This window comes from Schistocerca piceifrons, chromosome 2 (assembly GCF_021461385.2).
Source record: "Schistocerca piceifrons isolate TAMUIC-IGC-003096 chromosome 2, iqSchPice1.1, whole genome shotgun sequence".
NCBI classification, from domain to species: domain Eukaryota; kingdom Metazoa; phylum Arthropoda; class Insecta; order Orthoptera; family Acrididae; genus Schistocerca; species Schistocerca piceifrons.
The window spans coordinates 315,986,897-316,007,816 of record NC_060139.1 but is presented as its reverse complement, the minus strand read 5'-3'; the positions used below and the strand labels follow the sequence as shown (position 1 = coordinate 316,007,816).

The following is a 20,920-nucleotide window of genomic DNA, read 5'->3' as shown; positions in this document are numbered from 1 at the left end:
ATCGGTGTTTGTCCTTCGGCAGCCAAGAAAAGAGTAACAGCACATTGGTCCTGTTAGGATCCATTTGATAATAACGTCGTCATAGTTCACGTTTCCGTATTTACTGAATGCTCGTCAGAAAGGCAGGATTGGCATGCTAATTCTTTGCCTACATGTCGATGCTTACACACCTGCATCATGATCGCTTTACGTTGCGTGTATGCTGCAGTAACGCTCTCAGACAGATCTTTTTAATGGAAATACATTTTCGTGGATACATACTGAATCTCAGCTTCATCTTCGATAAGAAGAAGAGCTAAAGTAATTAATTAAAATTTGTGCCAAGGCCGCGACTTGAACCTATGCCGCCTGCTTACGAGGCAGGTTTGTTATCCACTACATCACTCTGCAATACTGACTATCTAAGAAGGGTAAAATCAAGACAGGCTGAGGTGTGAATTCAAGGCGGCCTCTGTGGCCGAGCAGTTCTAGGCGCTTCAGTTCGGAACCGCGCTGCTGCTACAGTTGCAGGTTCGAATCCTACCTCGGGCATGGCTGTGTGTGATGTCCTTAGGTTGGTTAGGTTTAAGTAGTTCTAAGTCTAGGGGACTGATGACCTCCGATGTTAAGTCCCATAGTGCTTAGAGCCATTTTTCTGTGAATTAAAGTTTGTGTTAGGGCACTGGAATCAGTAGTTCTTGTAGCTATGTAGCCAGTATGCTAGGATTATGTAGTGGATAACACATGTGGCTAGTAAGCAAGAGAACCAGTTTCAATTCACAACCTTGGCACGTACTTTAATTTATTACTTCAGCTTGTAATCTTACGGACGGCTCTGCTGCATCAAATAACGATTCAAAGGAAAAAATAAGGAAAGCGTGTAAGGAAACAGAAATGGAAAAAAGAGAGGGGAGAATTTAGGGGGAGGGGGAGGGTATTGGGAAAAACGAGAAAAACGGATAGAAGTGGAAAGACAAAATTGAAAGGAAGAAGGAGAATGGGAAAGTAGATGGACTGGATGAAACGTATTAGCAGCACTACCGCAACATGAAGGATTTACGTCACATCCTATTCCCGTTGTCTGCAGCTGACAGCATAAGGTCAGTTGAAACAATGCAGTGGCCGCGACGGCTGTGTTTGAGTCAGTTGCTGTGTGTACTGTCCGAAAGAGTGGGAGACCAGTTGAAATGCCCCAACATTACGTTTAGAAAACACGAATAACGTGCTGGATCAAGTTTTAAGTGGACACGGTCGGAGCACACCACAGTGTTCCTTCTGGCACTACATTCCATTATCTTTCATGACAATGGACAATGCCACACGGCGGACGCCGTGCAGGAGCTCCTGTATACGTGGCTGTGGGAGATACTGGAACATACATCATATTCACCCGATTTGAGTCAGTGCCATTACAATCTGTTCGCCAAAATAAAGGATACCTCTTCGTGGCACGTGCTACAGCGCAAGAGGAGATACCATGTGTGCCATAGGGCGGCCCTTGCAAGACATTGACAGAGATGGACATCTTCTATATCGGTCAAGGAATGTGATCGAAATGCGGCACGATTACATTGAGGGCGTGAGATGCGATGAATGTCTGTCAATAAAGTCTAGTACGAAATATAACTGAGTTCCCACTACTTTTTATCCAACCCATGTATAAGGACAGGAAAATAAAATAAAGAGGAAAATGGAATAATATAAAGCGGAATGAGAAGGAAGGCAGAGGGGTTGGGGGGGGGGGGGGGGGAATAAAAAGCAGAAGCAGAACGTGGAAAGGAAAATAGGGGAAAGGAAAAATAAGGAATAAAGGAAAGTAGAAAAAAGGAAATATAAGTGGGTAAAAAATGAAAGGAAATACGGAAGAGCGACAATGTGAAAGTGTTATGTGAAATAAATAGAATGGGAAAGAAATGAAGAGAACATGAATGAGAAAATGGTATAGGGAGGAATGCAAAACAGAAAGAAACAGAGCACACCAAAGGAAAAAGGTAAGAGAATAGAGTAAGGAGGCGGAAAGAAAACGAATAAGACGAAATTAGGGAAGGAAGTAAAAGAAGAGAGATACGGAAATAGGTAATAAGGCTATAGATTTAGCGTCAACTTTGAGCAGTGCTTCGATGCAGTGGTCATTTCGATCTCGTTACTCTGGGACATGAATTTTCTGTCCTATTTCGTCGCTTTGGCTGCATCTCGCGAGGTACAATGTTTGTTTGTGTATGTGTGTGTGTGTGTGTGTGTGTGTGTGTGTGTGTGTGTGTGGGTGTGGGTGTGTGATGTGTGTGTCTCTGCGTGTTTGTGTGACGCTGTGGAACGGGCTGTTGCAGGCGGACATCGGGCCGAGCAGCACGAGCGACGATGAGACGATGGGTCCGCGGCGCGGCGGTCGTCTGCTGAGCGGGGGCGGCGGGGGCGTGCCGGCTCCGCCGTACAGCAAGCAGGACATCCGCGAGCAGTACTGCATCACCAGCAAACAGCTGGATGTGTTCGAGCGCCACCGCGCCTCCTCCGGCGGCGACTGGCTGCTCGGCTGCCTCTCCTCCTACCAGGTTCGTCTCACCTCACCACGCAATGCATGCTGAACACCTATATCACGATTAAAATTGCTTTATAGTTCACGCTCCACTAACTGCAGCTTGTTTCCTCCAGTCACAGCGCTCAGCGTCAAGCCTGAATCTTTCGCTGTTGCCAAACTGCCTCAACAATTAGTTCACTTCCAATTACTTGTCCGGCATTCTTTCTTGACGTGTCTGGATCACGAATGCTGGGTCTGTCTCTTTTATTTTACAGTTCATCACAGATGATAACCGCACCAAAACAATACACACACACACACACACACACACACACACACAAACCAACAATGGTAACTAAATGCACACGTTTCATACACAGTATTAACCAAACACTACTGGATCCTTCCACACAAGACGTGATTTAGTTTTTAATTTGTACAGTTAGTATAATCATAGAGATTGGTTTCATTAAATACGCTCCGCATGACATTGAGTGAAGCAGAATTTTTGAAGGCTGCAGTTAATCATTGCGACTGGCATGCCAGAGTCTTAAATACAACAGCTTTAGGTTCAAATGGCTCTGAGCACTATGGGACTTAACATCTATGGTCATCAGTCCCCTAGAACTTAGAACTAATTAAACCTAAGTAACCTAAGGACATCACACATATCCATGCCCGAGGCAGGATTCGAACCTGCGACCGTAGCAGTCGCGCGGCTCCGGACTGAGCGCCTAGAACCGCTAGACCACCGCGCCCGGCAACAGCTTTAGGAAGTAGGTATAATGGGATAGAGTAGTGGTTAGCATACAAGACATACGTGTAGAAGAGTTCTGGTCCGAATCTTGTCAAATCTAATCAAAAGACTTTGACTATCATTTTTCTTCAGTTAATTCCCATAAATGTAATTTTTTTCTTTCTAGTACTTTGCCATGTCATTTTCATCATCATATTAACTTTTTATTTGCTCATATTTTTCTTCCTATCGTTCTTTTTTCGTTTGGAATCAGCTTGTGTTTCCTATAATCTGCATCCAGATGCCAACAAGGATTGCTCATCGATTGGTAATGCTGCAGCCCGTGCCGCCAGCGTGAGAGTTATTGGAGGTAATCAGTGACGGCGAGAAATTACAGTTCGCTTTCACCGCCAGGACTGAAGTATTGCTGCCGAAGCTGGCCAATGTTGCTCAGCCTCAGCGTTTGTGCAGTCGCCCGCCTTGTTGGGGTGTCGCCTATAACCGAGTGGTGGACGGTAACGGATGTGGCAACACTGCAGTTGCAAGTGAGAGACGTCAACTGTCAACTAATTTTAATCGGACTATAGTGATTGTCCTCAACACTGGCTTGATACTGCGTCAAGGGAGCGCTCCTTTCCTCAGAGTGAGCAGCAGTCCCGTATTTATGTCTGTTAAGTGATTTACATCAACAAACGTTTTAACCCGCCTGTCCCACCGAGCATCTTGATTGAATATCTCTCCACCAAAGGCCAATTTATAGAGTACGATCTGATCTGACATACTGCCGTCGATGGTTCAGATAAGTACACGCTGATACCGTGTAACCGCCACTAGCCTTGATAATGGCCTGTGTTCGGCGAGGAAGAGAGTCCATAAGATTCTTCAGGTACGATTTATCAAACAGAAATCGGTCATTGATGATCAGATCCCATAGAGTTTCCAAATTTCGGGAATATTGATTGCTTCGTTTCAGTCACGTTCATAGACTTTGACGATACGCTACAGGAATTTCACTGAAAAGTGTTTCAAATAATTTTTCCATTCTTTTATCGATTTTTTCATTCATTCATCAGACATACTATTAGTAGACGAATAAGTTTAACTTTATTTCGCTATACGTAGTAAACATTCGCATAGTAATCTTTTACCGACGTGGATAGATAAATGGAAGACCAAAATACAAAATAAAAATAATAATCAGGTTTTGAATATGGAATACAAAAGTGTGAAGGTGCGATCCACTGAGTGACAGGATGCCTTAGAGTTCGTTCAACCGGAATAGTATCTGTGCAGCCCTGTAAATACGGAAGTTATCTTGGAAAGGGGAGCGTCATGAATGTGTGGGTGAAATGGTGACAGTTGGTTCAAATGGCTCTGAGCACTATGGGACTTAACAGTTGAGGCCATCAATCCCCTAGACTTATAACTACTTAAACCTAACTAACCTAAGGGCATCACACACATCCATGCCGGAGGCAGGATTCGAACCTGCCACCGTAGCAGCAGCGCGGTTCCGGACTGAAGCACCTAGAACCGCTCGGCCACAGCGGCCGGCTGGTGACAGTTGGTCACCGAAAATAGCGATACAAATAATGTGCTTCATGTTCACAGTGTCCGCCTCCATAGCTAACGAGGAGAACACGGGAGGTACCATAACCCTAGTTCCCAGAGCTTAGTGGAAGAGGAATCAAAATAAACGAACACGTGTTTCGGCTTCTCTGTAGACACGCCCATTTCTAAGAAATCGACCGTCAAAGTTTCCACGTCATTTAGATGTAGTTTAGCGAGCAATAAGCTCAGCCCATTTGGTGGCACAGTGGCTAGTTCTGGGTTTCAAAATAAGTGTCATACACTATGTGATCAATAGTTTCCGGACACCTGGCTGAAAATGACTTACAAGTTCGTGACGCCCTCCATCTGCAATGCTGGAATTCAGTATGTTGTTGGCCCACCCTTGGCCTTAATGACAGCTTCCACTTTCGCAGGCATACGCTCAATCAGGTGCTGGAAAGTTTCTTGGGGAATGGCTGCACTGAGGAGATGTATCGATGTCGAGGCCTGGCGCGAAGTCTGCATTCCAGAACATCCCAAAGGTGTTCTATAGGATTCACGTCATGACTCTGTGCAGGCCAGTCCATTACAGGGAATTTATCGTCGTGTAACCACTCCGCCACAGGCCGTGCATTATGAACAGGTGCTCGATCGTGTTGAAAGAGGCAATCACCATCCCCGAAGTGCTCTTCAACAGTGGGGAGCAATAAGGTGCTTAAAACATCAATGTAGGCCTGTGCTGTGATAGTGCCACGCAAAACAACAAGTGGTGCAAGCTCCCTCTATGAAAAACACGACCACACCATAACACCACCGCCTCCGAATTTCACTGTTGGCACTACACACGATGGCAGATGACGTTCACCGGGCATTGTGATTCGTCACTCCATACAACGTTTTTCCACTGTTCAATCGTCCCATGTTTACGCTCTTTACACCAAGCGGGGAGTCGTTTGGCATTTACTGGCGTGATGTGTGGATTATGAGCAGCCACTCGACCATGAAATCCAAGTTTTCTCACATCCCGCCTAACTATCACAGTACTTGCACTGGATCCTGATGTAGTTTGGAATTCCTGTGAGATGGTCTGGATAGATGTCTGCCTATTACACATTACGAACCTCTTCAACTGTCGGCGGTTCGTGTCAGTCAACAGACAAGGTCGGCCTGTACGCTTTTGCGCTGTACATGTCCCATCACGTTTCCACTTCACTATCACATCGGAAGCAGTGGACCTAGGGATGTTTAGGAGTGTGTAAATCTCGCATACAGATGTATGACACAAGTGACACCCACTCACCCCCGAAGACCGTGAGTTTCGCGGAGCACCGCATTCTGCTCTCTCACGACGTATAATGACTACTGAGGTCGCTGATATGGAGTACCTGGCAGGAGGTCGCCGCACAATGCACATGATATGAAAAACGTATGTTTTTGGGGGTGTCCGGATACATTTGATCGCATAGTGTTTATTGATTACGTAATATATGTGTATAATATTTTCAAGGGTTACATTCTTTCTAAATTTTCATATTCTTGTATTCCATTTTTATATCAGTTCTCAGCTCTTACATTATATTTTCATGTTTATTGTTCAGGAAGATTTTTTGCTTTCCCTTGGATTATACCGATCGTAGAAACATTTGAAACGTAGAATTTTGGAACACCACGAGCACTGCGCGAAGGCAGGTTTACCCCAGCGACATTTCTTCGTAGGAATCTGACTCGGGAAAGAGACGCCATTCACACTGCTGAAGATTCCACGCGTTGGCAATAATATTGCGGCAAACCACGAGTGACGAATCACTTTCCAGAAAAGCGGCTCTTGCAATTGATTAGGAAATGCGATGATGTTGTTGTGGTCCTCAGTCCTGAGACTGGTTTGATGCAGCTCTCCATGCTACTCTTTCTTGTGCAGGCTTCTTCATCTCCCAGTACCTACTGCAGCCTACATCCTTCTGAATCTGTTTAGTGTATTCATCTTTTGGTCTCCCTCTACGACTTTTACCCTCCACGCTGCCCTCCAGTACCATATTGGTGATCCCTTGATGCCTCATGCAGCTTCAACACGATACCACTGTTCATCAAGAGTAGTAACAGGGTATTGTGACGAGCCAGTTGCTCGGCCACCATTGACCAGACGTTTTCAGTTGGTGAGAGATCTGGAGAATGTGCCGGCCAGGGCAGCAGTCGAACATTTTCTGTATCCAGAAAGGCCCACACAGGACCTGCAACATGCGGTCGTGCATTATCCTGCTTAAATGTAGGATTTCTCAGGGATCGAATGAGGGGCAGAGCCACGGGTCGTAACACATCTGAAATGTAACGTCCACTGTTGAAAGTGCCGTCAATGCGAACCAGAGGTGACCGAGACGTGTAACCAATGGCACCCCATACCATCACGCCCGATGATACACCAGCATGGCGACGACGAATACACGCTTCCAATGTGTGTTCACAGCGATGTCGCCAAACACGGATGCGACTATCATGATGCTGTAAACAGAACCTGGATTCATCCGAAAAAATCACGTTTTGCCATTCGTGCACCCAGGTTCATCGTTGAGTACACCATCGCAGGCGCTCCTGTCTGTGATGCAGCGTCAAGGGTAATCGCAGCCATGGTCTCCGAGCTGATAGTCCATGCTGTTGCAAACGTCGTCGAACTGTTCGTGCATATGGTTGTTGTCTTGCAAACGTCCCCATCTGTTGACTCAGGAATCGAGACGTGGCTGCACGATCCGTTACAGCCATACGTATAAGATGCCTGTCATCTCGACTGCTAGTGATACGAGGCCGTTGGGATCCAGCACGGTGTTCCGTATTACCCTCCTGAATCCACCGATTCCATATTCTGCTAACAGTCATTGGATCTCGACCAACGCGAGCAGCAATGACGCGATACGATAAAGCGCAATCGCGATAGGCTACAATCCGACCTTTATCAAAGTCGGAAACGTGATGGTACGCATTTCTCCTCCTTACACGGGGCATCACAACAACGTTTCACCAGGCAACGCCGGTCAACTGCTGTTCGTGTATGAGAAATCGATTGGAGACTTTCGTCGTGTCAGCACGTTGTAGGTGTCGCCACCGGCGCCAACTTTGTATGAATGCTCTGAAAAGCTAATCATTTGCATATCACAGCATCTGCTTCCTGTCGGTTAAATTTCGCGTCTGTAGCACGTCATCTTCGTGGTGTAGCAATTTTAATGGCCAGTAGTGTAGTATATGAGTAAGTTCAACGTTATTTCGCTATACGTTGGAAAATATTGGCTTAGTAATCTTTTACGGACATGGATAGATAAATGGAAAACCAAAATACAAAATAAAAATAATAATCATGTTTTGAATATGGAATGCAAAAGTGTGAAGTCGCGACCCACTGGGCCACCACTTCGGTTGATCTACTTACTGGCTTGAAGGTACGCACGGCACCTCTAAGGCTGTGACCGTCGTTTTCCAAGAAACGGTCGAATGTTTACGGATAAACCGACATACGTGTTCCCACATTTCCTTATTTTGACTCTCCTTCCGCTGAGCGAAGTTTCTGGGAAATTTTTTGCAGTTTAAAATCTGGTTTCCAAACCATTTTGAAGTTTTACAGTGTCTTCATGTCTCTTAATTATATATATAACCTTCTTAAACAAAGTGTTAGCAATGATTCAGATATGCACTGTACGGAAGTGCACCAAGCGGCTTTCCTTTTCATTCCTTCTCCCAAGTCCATGTTCTCCTGCTTCTCTTCTGTTTTTCAACTGCCGAATTCCAGTCTCTCATTCCTGTACAACTTTCGTCTTTGTTAACTATCTATATAAATTATTTGATCTTATCATGCAATGTTTCAATCTCTTCATGATCTGCGGAGCTAGTAGGCGTGTAAACTTGTACTACTGTGGCGTGTATGGGCTTTGTGTATATTTTGGCTGCATAATGTATTAACTAAAGTTGGTAATAAAGAATGGAAATGGAAAAATTAACACCGACTAGCTGTTTAAAGAGGGTACAGTAAAGAAACATAGGGAATATTTAGTAGAATAAGAGTCCCGTCGCTATTTTCTCGTCAGGTATGGTGGACTCCGAAGGGCTTCAAGCCATCAATCTCTAATCAACATCACTGGTATTGACAGAAGACGTTCCTGGCGATTCACGGCGTCACTGAAATCATTAAGTCGTTGTGTCGCAGGAGAAGATATTTCCATGTTTTTGAGGCATCCTGTATGTTTGCACAAGTCAAGTCATTCGACATGAATAGAGAAAATGGTTCAAATGGCTCTAAGCGCTATGGGACTTAAAATCTGAGGTCATCAATCCCCTAGACTTAGAACTACTTAAACCTAACTAACCTAAGGACATCAAACACATCCCTGCCCGAGGAAGGATTCGAACCTGCGACTGTAGCGGCCGCGCGGATAAGTAGGGATTCAGTTGGTATTCCGGACGATGGAATGAGAGCAAAAGCATTCTGGTCCCACTCCACATTGACCTTAGATTGACCCTGACTTCCCCTTTTGACCTATCTCTTCCACTCCCTCCTCGTTATCCTTCGTCTCTTACATTTCTATAACCCCTCCACCTTCCCTATCCCATCCCTCGTTCTGCCTTCCCCCTGTCCTTTCCAACACCATACCCCTTCCTAAACCACAGTCACCCGTCATAGCCTCACATCGCCCTCCACTTCCCTCCACGTATTTTATATTTAATACACTCCTGGAAATTGAAATAAGAACACCGTGAATTCATTGTCCCAGGAAGGGGAAACTTTATTGACACATTCCTGGGGTCAGATACATCACATGATCACACTGACAGAACCACAGGCACATAGACACAGGCAACAGAGCATGCACAATGTCGGCACTAGTACAGTGTATATCCACCTTTCGCGGCAATGCAGGCTGCTATTCTCCCATGGAGGCGATCGTAGAGATGCTGGATGTAGTCCTGTGGAACGGCTTGCCATGCCATTTCCACCTGGCGCCTCAGTTGGACCAGCGTTCGTGCTGGACGTGCAGACCGCGTGAGACGACGTTTCATCCAGTCCCAAACATGCTCAATGGGGGACAGATCCGGAGATCTTGCTGGCCAGGGTAGTTGACTTACACCTTCTAGAGCACGTTGAGTGGCACGGGATACATGCGGACGTGCATTGTCCTGTTGGAACAGCAAGTTCCCTTGCCGGTCTAGGAATGGTAGAACGATGGGTTCGATGACGGTTTGGATGTACCGTGCACTATTCAGTGCCCCTCGACGATCACCAGTGGTGTACGGCCAGTGTAGGAGATCGCTCCCCACACCATGATGCCGGGTGTTGGCCCTGTGCGCCTCGGTCGTATGCAGTCCTGATTGTGGCGCTCACCTGCACGGTGCCAAACACGCATACGACCATCATTGGCACCAAGGCAGAAGCGACTCTCATCGCTGAAGACGACACGTCTCCATTCGTCCCTCCATTCACGCCTGTCGCGACACCACTGGAGGCGGGCTGCACGATGTTGGGGCGTGAGCGGAAGACGGCCTAACGGTGTGCGGGACCGTAGCCCAGCTTCATGGAGACGGTTGCGAATGGTCCTCGCCGATACCCCAGGAGCAACAGTCTCCCTAATTTGCTGGGAAGTGGCGGTGCGGTCCCCTACGGCACTGCGTAGGATCCTACGGTCTTGGCGTGCATCCGTGCGTCGCTGCGGTCCGGTCCCAGGTCGACGGGCACGTGCACCTTCCGCCGACCACTGGCGACAACATCGATTTACTGTGGAGACCTCACGCCCCACGTGTTGAGCAATTCGGCGGTACGTCCACCCGGCCTCCCGCATGCCCACTATACGCCCTCGCTCAAAGTCCGTCAACTGCACATACGGTTCACGTCCACGCTGTCGCGGCATGCTACCAGTGTTAAGGACTGCGATGGAGCTCCGTATGCCACGGCAAACTGGCTGACACTGACGGCGGCGGTGCACAAATGCTGCGCAGCTAGCGCCATTCGACGGCCAACACCGCGGTTCCTGGTGTGTCCGCTGTGCCGTGCGTGTGATCATTGCTTGTACAGCCCTCTCGCAGTGTCCGGAGCAAGTATGGTGGGTCTGACACACCGGTGTCAATGTATTCTTTTTTCCATTTCCAGGAGTGTATCTGTGCATTACGCTAATCAGAGAGCTCCTAAGCCAACTGCATCACACATATTTAGCTCGCCCAGTCATACTCCAGCACTTTACTGCCATATTAGCATATTGGCTCACATAACCACATTTCTCGACTCCCCCCACTGGAGGTAGGTCAGTCAGAGAGCTTCATGTGGCGAGAATGGGTGAGGAGGCATGGCATCATTATCCTCCAGCCTACGTGTAGCCATATACTTACAAATGCTCTCTCTGAAAGCTATCATGTGATATATTTATTTAACCTGATCTGATTAGGGCTATCAGGCCCCCACTTACTTCGGACCAGCATTTCACACATACAGTACTTTTTTACATCATAGTTACCAAAGAAATAATAATTTCAATGTGATAAATGGTATTAAGATAATATCAGTATGTCTATAGATAATGTGAGTAAATAACACTGACTATGAACTAATAAAGTTAAGACTGGCAGTACTTGTACTACTGCTATTGCTGCCACTAATAATAATAATAATAATAAATGAGATTTTCGCTCTTCAGCGGAGTGTGTGCTGTTATGAAACTTTTCCTGGTAGATTAAAACTGTGTGCCGGACCGATACCAACTCGGAACCTTTGCCTTTGGCGGGCAAGTGCTCGACCATCGATTTTATTTTATTTTTTATTTTTTTATTGTTTTGTTCGGTATTGTTCGGTGCGTTTGGTCTGGGCGGACGTCATCACAAGATATCCGTTCAAGGTGATCCTTGTTTCCTTTACTCAGTTTTTTTATTACAGAGGGCGAGCAGCCCTCTGACCGAACACGCTGAGCTACCGTGCCGGTACCATCTGAGCTACCCAAGCACGACTCACGCTCCCTTCTCACAGCTTTACTTCCTCCAGTACCTCGTCTCTTACCTTCCAAACTTCACAGAAGCTCTCCTACTAGGTTCTGAAGGAGCCTTTTCATTGCTTCATTAACTAACTAGCCTAATACATGAGGACGCTTAAACTTTCATGGTTTGAAGAACCATGCTCATTAACAAAAACTACACCAGTGTGTACGAGAAATTGTAAGTATTCTTATCAGTGATTATTAATTACGTAAAGCACAACAAACTACAAATCTTTAAATAAAAATTTTGCTTTCATAAGCAGTCCTTTAACCTACTCAAAAATATAACTGGCTGTGCAAATGACAACACAGCATTAAACTCAAGTTCAACCACTTTCTCATAATAAATTAGGAGATTCGGAATTAAAATGATTAGGATAGGATTCCTGTCGAGGTTTGTGATTTGGGATAATCACGGGGTTTTTAGCAACACCACAATTATTATTATAAAATCAACCAAATTTCACAAATGCCTGGTCCATTTACAGAGTGCCAAATACAAAGCAATTTAGTGGAAGGCTGCTGGCACTGGTGGGGTAATTTGCAGTGGCTGTTAACCTGGCGACGATTCAGTCATGGCAATATTGTTGGCGTCGCCCTATTACTGATCTTCTTGGCATCGAAATAATATTTTTATAGGGCCAAAAACCATGCCTTGATAATGGAATAACCAAATGCAGCTTCCGAGGCCCATTAATACTGCCCCTAAGCTCATCTGGCCTCAAAACTCCAGGAATATGAGCCACAATGATCCGGTACTGCTAGCGAGGTGTTAACCACAGTACTGCTCAGCCCAGACTCCTTACCCGTCACAAAGGACGAGTTGCCACCTGCGTGCCAACCACACCTTTTCCGCTTCGCCAGGTTACTTCCATAGCTGGGGGCCTTCCCCACATATTTTACATTCAACCCTATGTTCCCTAACTATGGGCCAAGTCATTTACAGTATATTACATAACAGTTATTCCATTAGTTATTTAAATTCACAAGCAGAATTTAAACATCGTTCAAAAGTTTCACATAACTGAAACATGTATACATATTCAAAGAGTTTCCTTGATAGATACAACATTTTACAAAAGCAACACTACAAACTTACATAGAAATATAGATACAGGTAGAAATAGGTCAAAAATAGGTGTTACAATGTGTCTCGCTGGTTTGATCTATGTTCAATGTTCGTATGTTTGGTGTCTACTGTCCTTCTTCATGTGTTACGTCCTCGATGTCGGTGCTGGAGGAGTCCTAAGTACTGGACTCCCCATCTGAACTAACCTAGTCATTTCTCTGACTTCTGCTACGATGCATGTAACATCTCATTTGTTTATAGATCGGGTGTTCTGTCTTGGAGATGTGATCTCTTAGACCATTTAGTTGTTCCATTTGTGTGAGTCCCAGAGTGTGTGTTGTCGTGTTTCTGTTGTGATTTCTGTTATACTTCGCCATGCGTGTGACCACCGCTCATGAGCTCAGAGGACCCATGTTCACTGCATTGACAGATGCCATCTGCAGAAATTAAGAAGTGCTCTAGGTGCACTGGATGTGGGCCATGCCATGTGCCTTTCAGTAATATATATGTTTCCTTGTGTGCTACAGTTGTTAGTTTGTGTTGAAGTAATTTTGTATAATGTTTAGGATACCACTGCCGTTGTTCATTTGTGATGATCGGTTGTGTGTGGAAACCACTACTAACACATCATTGGTGTATGCCATGACCTTGTCGGTGGTTGCGTCCTCGTCTATGAGATGCAAGTGGGCCACGATTGCGATGTCCCACAAGACAGGTCCGCAAATGCAGCCTTTTGGGCATCCCTTTGTGATATTTTTTGCTACTTCCCGGTTTTCCACCCGCCGGTCTTCCACTCCGTTTATGCAGTAATCGAGAAAACTGTTGGACAGGGATGAGCGTAGCTGAACGTAATTCAGTCGAGCAAACAATTCAGACCACCAAAGATTATCCAAGGTGCCATAAATGTCAATTAATATAGCGATAGCATTCTTAAGTTGAATGTGCACTATTATGTTCTCTGGGCCCATACTGAAGGGGGCTAAGGCCCTAGAGTTCTACAAGTTCCTGTAGGCGGTACATAGGAGCCATTCTCGCACCTTAGCTAGGGAGTTGATGAGGGATACAGGTCTATAGAACACAGGTTCTGATGGTTCTTTGCTTGCAAATTTTTTTATGGTAACAGTATTGGCTGTTTTCCATGATTCAGGCTCCCTCCCAAGCCTCAGAGCGTCTGCCAGCTAAGATGTTATTAGCCAATGCTGCCGTCTCTCGTGCAAACGGGATTGTGACGATTTTAGTTATGTATTCACTATCTAGTTCATCTCTTAATCTTTGTTTTGGTACTGTGTCCGTCGTGGATCATCGTCTGGTAGGAGATTGTTACGCAGAAATTGTACTCTGTTTCTCCATCCTTAGGGGGTGGTACCAGTACTCTCCCTTAACGCGGCCAGAACTAAGGGAGACTTTATGTTTCTAACCAATATTTTATGTGGTTAACCAGAAGTGTCAGTTTTTAATTACAATGGTACTTGTTCCTCCCAGTTCTTTCTTCTTGTCTCGTGAACTTTTTCTTGAATAAGACTTTTGCGTCTCTGTAGTTCTGTGGTCTGATCTGTCTCTTTCTGGCTGTGATTGTCCCGTGCTAACGTCTGCTTTTCTCTCTTGTGTCCTGTCTGAGTCTGGTTACTTCAGTGCTCAAGGGTGCTGTAGCCCTATGCCTATGTGTTACACACGGTTTAGCAACATTTTGCGCTGTTTTAATTTATGTGTCCTGTAGCCAGTGCTGCCAGTAATGTCTAAATCTAATTCCCGCTGTACGTGGGTCCTTAATTTACCCATCAGCTTTACCGAGTACAAATCGGTTGTATGTGGCGTGGTCCGTTGAACATCTATCAGGATGATGTTTTGGTCGCTGGTTGTGGCGTGTGGTATGACTAGCCAAGTCATTTTCATACTAATGCATGTGGCGTTGCCTAATGTGATGTCGAAGTTTATCATTCCGCCACCACATTCTATATATCTTCGCGGATGGTCTCCTTTGTATAACACAAATAAATTAGTTCTCAGTACGGTCTCGTTAACAATTTGTCCTCTGTCATCAATTCTGTCTGCATTTCAGAGCATTGATCTGGCATTCGTATCTTTTATTTTTCGCCTAATGAGCTACATCTCCGAACTTTTCTGTATATGGTACTATGGACTGTGCATATTGAGCGCACAGTGACGATAGCACCCAGATGTGTCCACCACTGTGTGCCTCAATTGTCGCAAGATGCCTATTGCAGAGTTGTCTGAGCTTGATGAGGCTCATGTTTCTATTGACAACAGTAAATGCAGCCATGGAATTGTGGACTTCGATGATTGCTGTTGCACGTCGTGAGAGATAGATCGTTGTTCATTTTTCGTATACAGTTTCTGCAAACATAGAATGTCATCTTTGAGTTCGTTGATGAGTGTTGATAGGTTTGCGCCCACTACACTGCTTCACATTGTGTTTAGCTGCAGGAACCTCAGAGGAGTATCGTGTACACGAAGCATTTTGTTCCTATTTTTTACAGGTCATAGAAGACCCTGCCATAAGCTCTGACCATGTCTTTGTATATCATCTCAATGTTAAACTTCACTTGCTTTTCCAATTGCATAAATATGAAACTAGTTCGTGGAGTTCGGGAGAACTTGTTGGTAAGTTTTCCGTGCGCATCAACATTCGGTCCGTCAGTTCCGTTCTGGTAAGCAGATTGAGACTCCCTTTGGGTTAGATTGACGGATGCGAAACCGGAGCGCAGTTTGACACATGTCCCTATGTTTCAGCCTGCTTAATTTTAAGTTGAGTCCCAGTGTTTCATAATCCTATATGACTGCCGTTCTCTTTGTATGTTGATGTCCGTGTATGTTGTTGTGTCGCTGCATTTTTCGACTCCACAGTCGTGTAGCTGGTCAGTGCATTAGTCAAGAATTTGTCGTTATCTAACAGAGTTAGACTTCTCTTCGCAATTTCATTTTGTTTGTCTCGCGTTGCTTATCGTGCGATTATTTTTCGCAACTGCATTGCTGCATTGTTGCCAGTCTTATCATTATTCAGCTCATCATTGTTCATTGTTTGCCTTTTCATCTTTGTCGGAGAAGTTTTCTTAGTAAGGTACCGTGTAATGCCGCAAGAAAAGAATAGAATAAAATAAAATAAAAAAGTTCTTGCTGATTAGCAGAGCCAGAAGAAGATAACTATAATCGTGAACGAAATTTTGATTTCTGTAGCATAGGGCTTTGTTTTTTAATTATGACGTGTTACGATGCTGAGAAAACTTATGTCTCAACTGATTCTGGCAGCAGAAGCCTATGCAATTACACTTTTCCTGTCTGTCACATGCTTGGCCGTCAATACGCATCACTAACTCTTTTGCTCAGTCTTACGTCTACATCCGTTTTGCCACACGCGTTAGCTTCGTTGTGTGTGTTATCTGTGAGAAACGAGTTTCTGGGGAGTGAAACCACAGCTCAGATACGTTGTGAATAACAGTAACAACACTCAACGCTCAGTAACCATTCAAACTAGCACAAAAAATAACAACTAAGACATTAAGAATGATGAGGTTTTTCCAAAAGCCACATACACCATGTGAGCAAAAGTATCCGGACACCCCCAAAAACATACGTTTTCCATATTAGGTGCATTATGCTGCCACCTACTGCCAGGTACCTCAGCAGTCATTAGACATCGTGAGAGAGCAAAATGCGGCGCTCCGCGGAACTCACGGACTTAGAACGTGGTCAGGTGACTGGGTGTCACTTGCGTCATACGTCTGTACGCGAGATTTCCACACTCCTAAGCATCCCTAGGTCCACTGTCTCCGATGTGATGGTGAAGTGGAAACGTGAAGGGACACGTACAGCATAAAAGCGTACAGGCCTACCTCGTCTGTTGACTGACAGAGACCGCCGACAGTTCAAGAAGGTAGTAATGTGTAACAGGCAGACATCGTTCCAGACCATCACGCAGGAATTCCAAACTGCATCAGGATCCACTGCAAGTAATATGACAGTTCGGCGGGAGGCGAGAAAATTTGGATATCATGGTCGAGCGGCTGCTCATAAGCCACATATCACTCCGGTAAATGCCAAACGACGCCTCGCTTGGTGTAAGGAGAGTAAACATTGGACGATTGCACAGTGGAAAAACTTTCTGTGGAGTGACGAACCACGGTATACAATGTGGCGATTCGATGGCAGTGTGTGGGTATGGCGAATGCCCGGTGGACGTCATCTGCCACCGTATGTGGTGCCAACAGTAAAATTCGGAGGCTGTGGTGTTATGATGTGGTCCTGTTTTTCATGAAGGGCGCTTGCACCCCTTGTTCTTTTGCGAGGCACTATCTCACCACAGGCCTACATTGATGTTTTAAGCAACTTCTTGCTTCCTACTGTTGAACAGCAATTCGGGGATGGCGTCTGCATCTTTCAACACGATCGAGCACCTGTTCATAATGGACGGCGTGTGGCAGAGTGTGGACTGACCTGCACAAAGACCTGACCTGAATCCTATAGAACACATTTTAGATGTTTTGGAACGCCGACTTTGTATTAGGTCTCACAGACCGACATCGATACCTCTCCTCAGTGCAGCACTCCGTGAATGGGCTGCCATTCCCCAAGAAACTATCCAGCACCTGATTGAACGTATACCTGCGTGAGTGGAAGCTGTCGTCAAGGGTAAGAGTGAGCCAACACCACCAGCACTACCGATGGAGGGCGCCACGAACTTGTAAGTCATTTCTCAGTTATGTGTCCGGATTCTTTTGATCACGTCGTGTAGCTGTATGAAGGTGCGTTATTCATAACTACCGTTTTCATGTCAGTACAGACACTTCATCGTGTTTTTAATGGTTATATTTCCATCTACATTATGGAAATGTAACCATTATAAACCTGGACACGCGTCTATAGTGAGATGAAGACGATAGTTGCGAATAAAGCACCTTCATACAGCTATGCGACTTTTGGAAACCCCTCATTAAATTTTTAATTAGTATACTTTTTACGATAATTTGAATGGCTGTTGAGTGTTGAGTGTTTTTATTGTTATTCAGAATGATATCTGTAATGTTATTGTCTACGATGGGTGTGCCAAGGCTTGGATACCATTCAGATATAAAGGGCACTGGCTCAATGTGCATTTAGATTCTTGCCGTGTCATATACAGTATTTGGTCTGCATCTTGTTTGTTGGGACTTGTGGTTCTGTTGTGTGGTGTGGTGATTGCTCTTCAGTGTTTCCTGCCGCGTTGACGGTACCTGAGTTTCTTGTCAGGCCTTGGAACTTAGTTCCTTGCATAGGCGCAAAATTTGGTGACCAGTGACAGTACCAGCTCTTCATTCCTTGCGGAACAAATACTGGCTGTGAAAATTTCATCGACCATCAGTATTCGAAGTAGCCATCTCCGAGTCTAGAGCCTACCCGCAGGCGACCTGGTTATGCGGAGGCGGGTTCTTCACGTGTCAGCGTATCGCGTCTAGTCCTAGCAGATCAGCATGGAGAGCCGCGCACTTAGCCCCTCCGGCCGCGCCGGCGTCACGCGCGCGCTCTGCCGGCAGGAGGGCACGTGCCGCGCGGTGAAGCGGTCGTCGCTGCTGTCGGTGTGCGTGCGGCGGCGCGCCCCCAGCGACGAGAACCTGCCCGAGCTGTGCCGCCGCCCCCTGCCGCCGCCCGCCCTCCGCCACCGCGCCGCCGCCACCGCCGCTGACGACGACGACGACGACGACGAAGACTGCACCTACCTGCGCCGCCGCCTCCGCTACCCCTGGATGCCCGAGGACGATGAGCCCGACCGCATGGTGAGTGGGCAACCAAACCAACCAAACAAGTGTCCCCTCGTCACAAGCTGACAACTAGTGAATTGTTACGGTATTACACTGAGCTGACAAAAGTCATGAGATAGCAACATGTACATATACAGATGGCGGTATTATCGCGCGCACAAGGTATAAAAGGGCAGTGCATAGGCGGAGCTGTCATTTGTACCCAGGTGATTCATGTGAAAAGGTTTACGACTTGATTATGACCTCACGAAGGTATTAACACACTTTCAACGCGGAACAGCATTGAAACTAGACGCATGGAACATTCCATTTTGGAAATCGTTATGTATTTCAGTATTCCTAGGTCCACAGCGTCAAAAGTGTGCCAAGAATGTTGAAATTCAGGCATTCTCTCTGACCACGGACAACACGCAGTGGCCGACGACCTTCACTTAACGTCGAAGAGCAGCGTAAAGTTGTCAGTGCTAACAGACTGGCAATACTGCTTGAAATAACCACACAAATCAATGTCGGACGTACGAAGAACGTATCCGTTAGCACAGTGCGTCGAGGTCTGGCTTTAGGCTACGGCACCAAACGACTGACGCAAGTGTCTTTGCTACAGCTTGACATCGCCTGAGGCGCCTCTTCGGGGCTCGTGCCCATATAGTTTGGACCCTACAAGGCTGGAAAACCGTCTCTTGGTCAGATGAGCCCCAATTTCAGTTAGTAAGAGCCGATAGTAGGATTGGAATGTAGCCCTGACCCTACGAAGTCATCGACCAAAGTTGTCACCAAGGAATTGGGCAACCTGTTGGTGGCCCTAAAATCGTGTGGTCTGTGTTTGCGTGGAATGGACTGAGTCCTCTGCTCCAACTGAACCGATCACTGACTGGAAATGGTTGTGTTCGACTACTTGGAGTCCATTTACAGCCATTCTTGTACTTCATGTTCCCAAACAACGGCGCAGTTTCTATGGATGACAATGTGCCGTGTCATCGCTCCACTATTGTTTGCGATTGGTTTGAAGAACATTCTGCACCATTCGAGCGAATAATTTGGTCATCCAGATCTCCCGACATGAATCCCATCGAACGTTTATGGGACATAATCGAGAGGTTAGTGCACAAAATCGCTCACTCGTAGCACTTCCGAAATTATGGACGGATAAAGAGGCAGAATATCCCAGTATTTCTGCAGGGGACTTCCAACGACCTGCTGAGTTCATTGCGCGTCGAGTTGCTGCGCTACGCCGGACAAAACAAGGTCCGCCTTAATATTAGGAGGTATCCCATGATTTTTGTCACCTCAGTGTATTTTCGTTTTTAAAGCTATCATCAGTTATCAACAGTGGCCACCCTCCTAAGAAATTATCGAGTGTTCTCACATTGTTCCATAAAGTTTCGTATTATATACGGCATCATCTCTGTTTGTTTATAAGTTTCCCTTAAAAATTCTACCTTATGTTGTTCAGCTGTAATTCATTGTGGCCTAACCCGTCTCAGCAGAATTTGATGGCCCCCCGAATATTTTTTACACGGTCCATCACGTAGTTAACTAAATCGACTTTTTTACATTACCAAATTGTACAATAGATTTTCTAAGATACGTAATAAACAGTTACGACCAAGTTACCAACCGGGTGATGACCGTTCTGACAGTGTGCGTTATCTTACGCTTGTTTCTTTTAAGAATCAAATGTAAGCTAACGATACTAATTTATCCAATAAAAATACTGTCTACCTACAGTTGCTAAATATAATAATAATAATAATAATAATAAAACAGGAATATGTTACACCCGAAGGGTAACTCATTTGACTGCTAATCAGAATGTTATGGGTTCCGTGTTAGAATCCAGCCCCTGGTTAAATTCTGAATAAAAATCATCAGCAATGGCAGCCGAAGACGTCCAGCATAAGAAGTCACCCTCGTTCTGCCAACGGCCTTGTCAGAGAGGGCGGAGGAGCGGACAGAGGTTCAAAGCACTCTCTTGAAACACAATGTGTATCCACGGTGCTTGTGACGTGTAATTGAAAAAAATGTCATGATGATCTCTGCATTGGCAAAACATTCCTGTTTGTTACCCGATTCGGATCTCTGGAAGACGACTGCCAAGGAGGAGGCCGCGTTGACTCATAGTCCCGAGGTAAATGGGCGTGTTTTAACTCTAATTATAATTTCTCTGCGACGTGGACTCTACCAACAGTGTTAATTCAGCAAGCAGAGCTTCTATGAAGTTTTGAAAGTAGGAGGGAAGTACTGGAAAAATTGAAGCTATGATGACTGACAGTGTGTCGTGGCTGGGTAGTTCAATCAGTAGGAGTATTTATAGCGTAGGGC

The 20,920-nt window shown here is 45.7% G+C and overlaps 1 protein-coding gene across 1 annotated transcript in view; it reads left to right on the top strand.

Moving 5' to 3' along the window:
• Window positions 1-2,184: 2,184 nt before the first annotated feature.
• The window catches only part of LOC124775355, a 442,958-nt gene continuing 424,222 nt past the window's right edge, over window positions 2,185-20,920 (top strand). Inside the window, exons 1-3 of the mRNA XM_047250186.1 lie at window positions 2,185-2,196; window positions 2,307-2,528; window positions 18,374-18,487. Of these exons, the coding sequence (XP_047106142.1) occupies window positions 2,185-2,196; window positions 2,307-2,528; window positions 18,374-18,487 (348 nt within the window). The remainder of the gene's footprint in view (window positions 2,197-2,306; window positions 2,529-18,373; window positions 18,488-20,920) is intronic.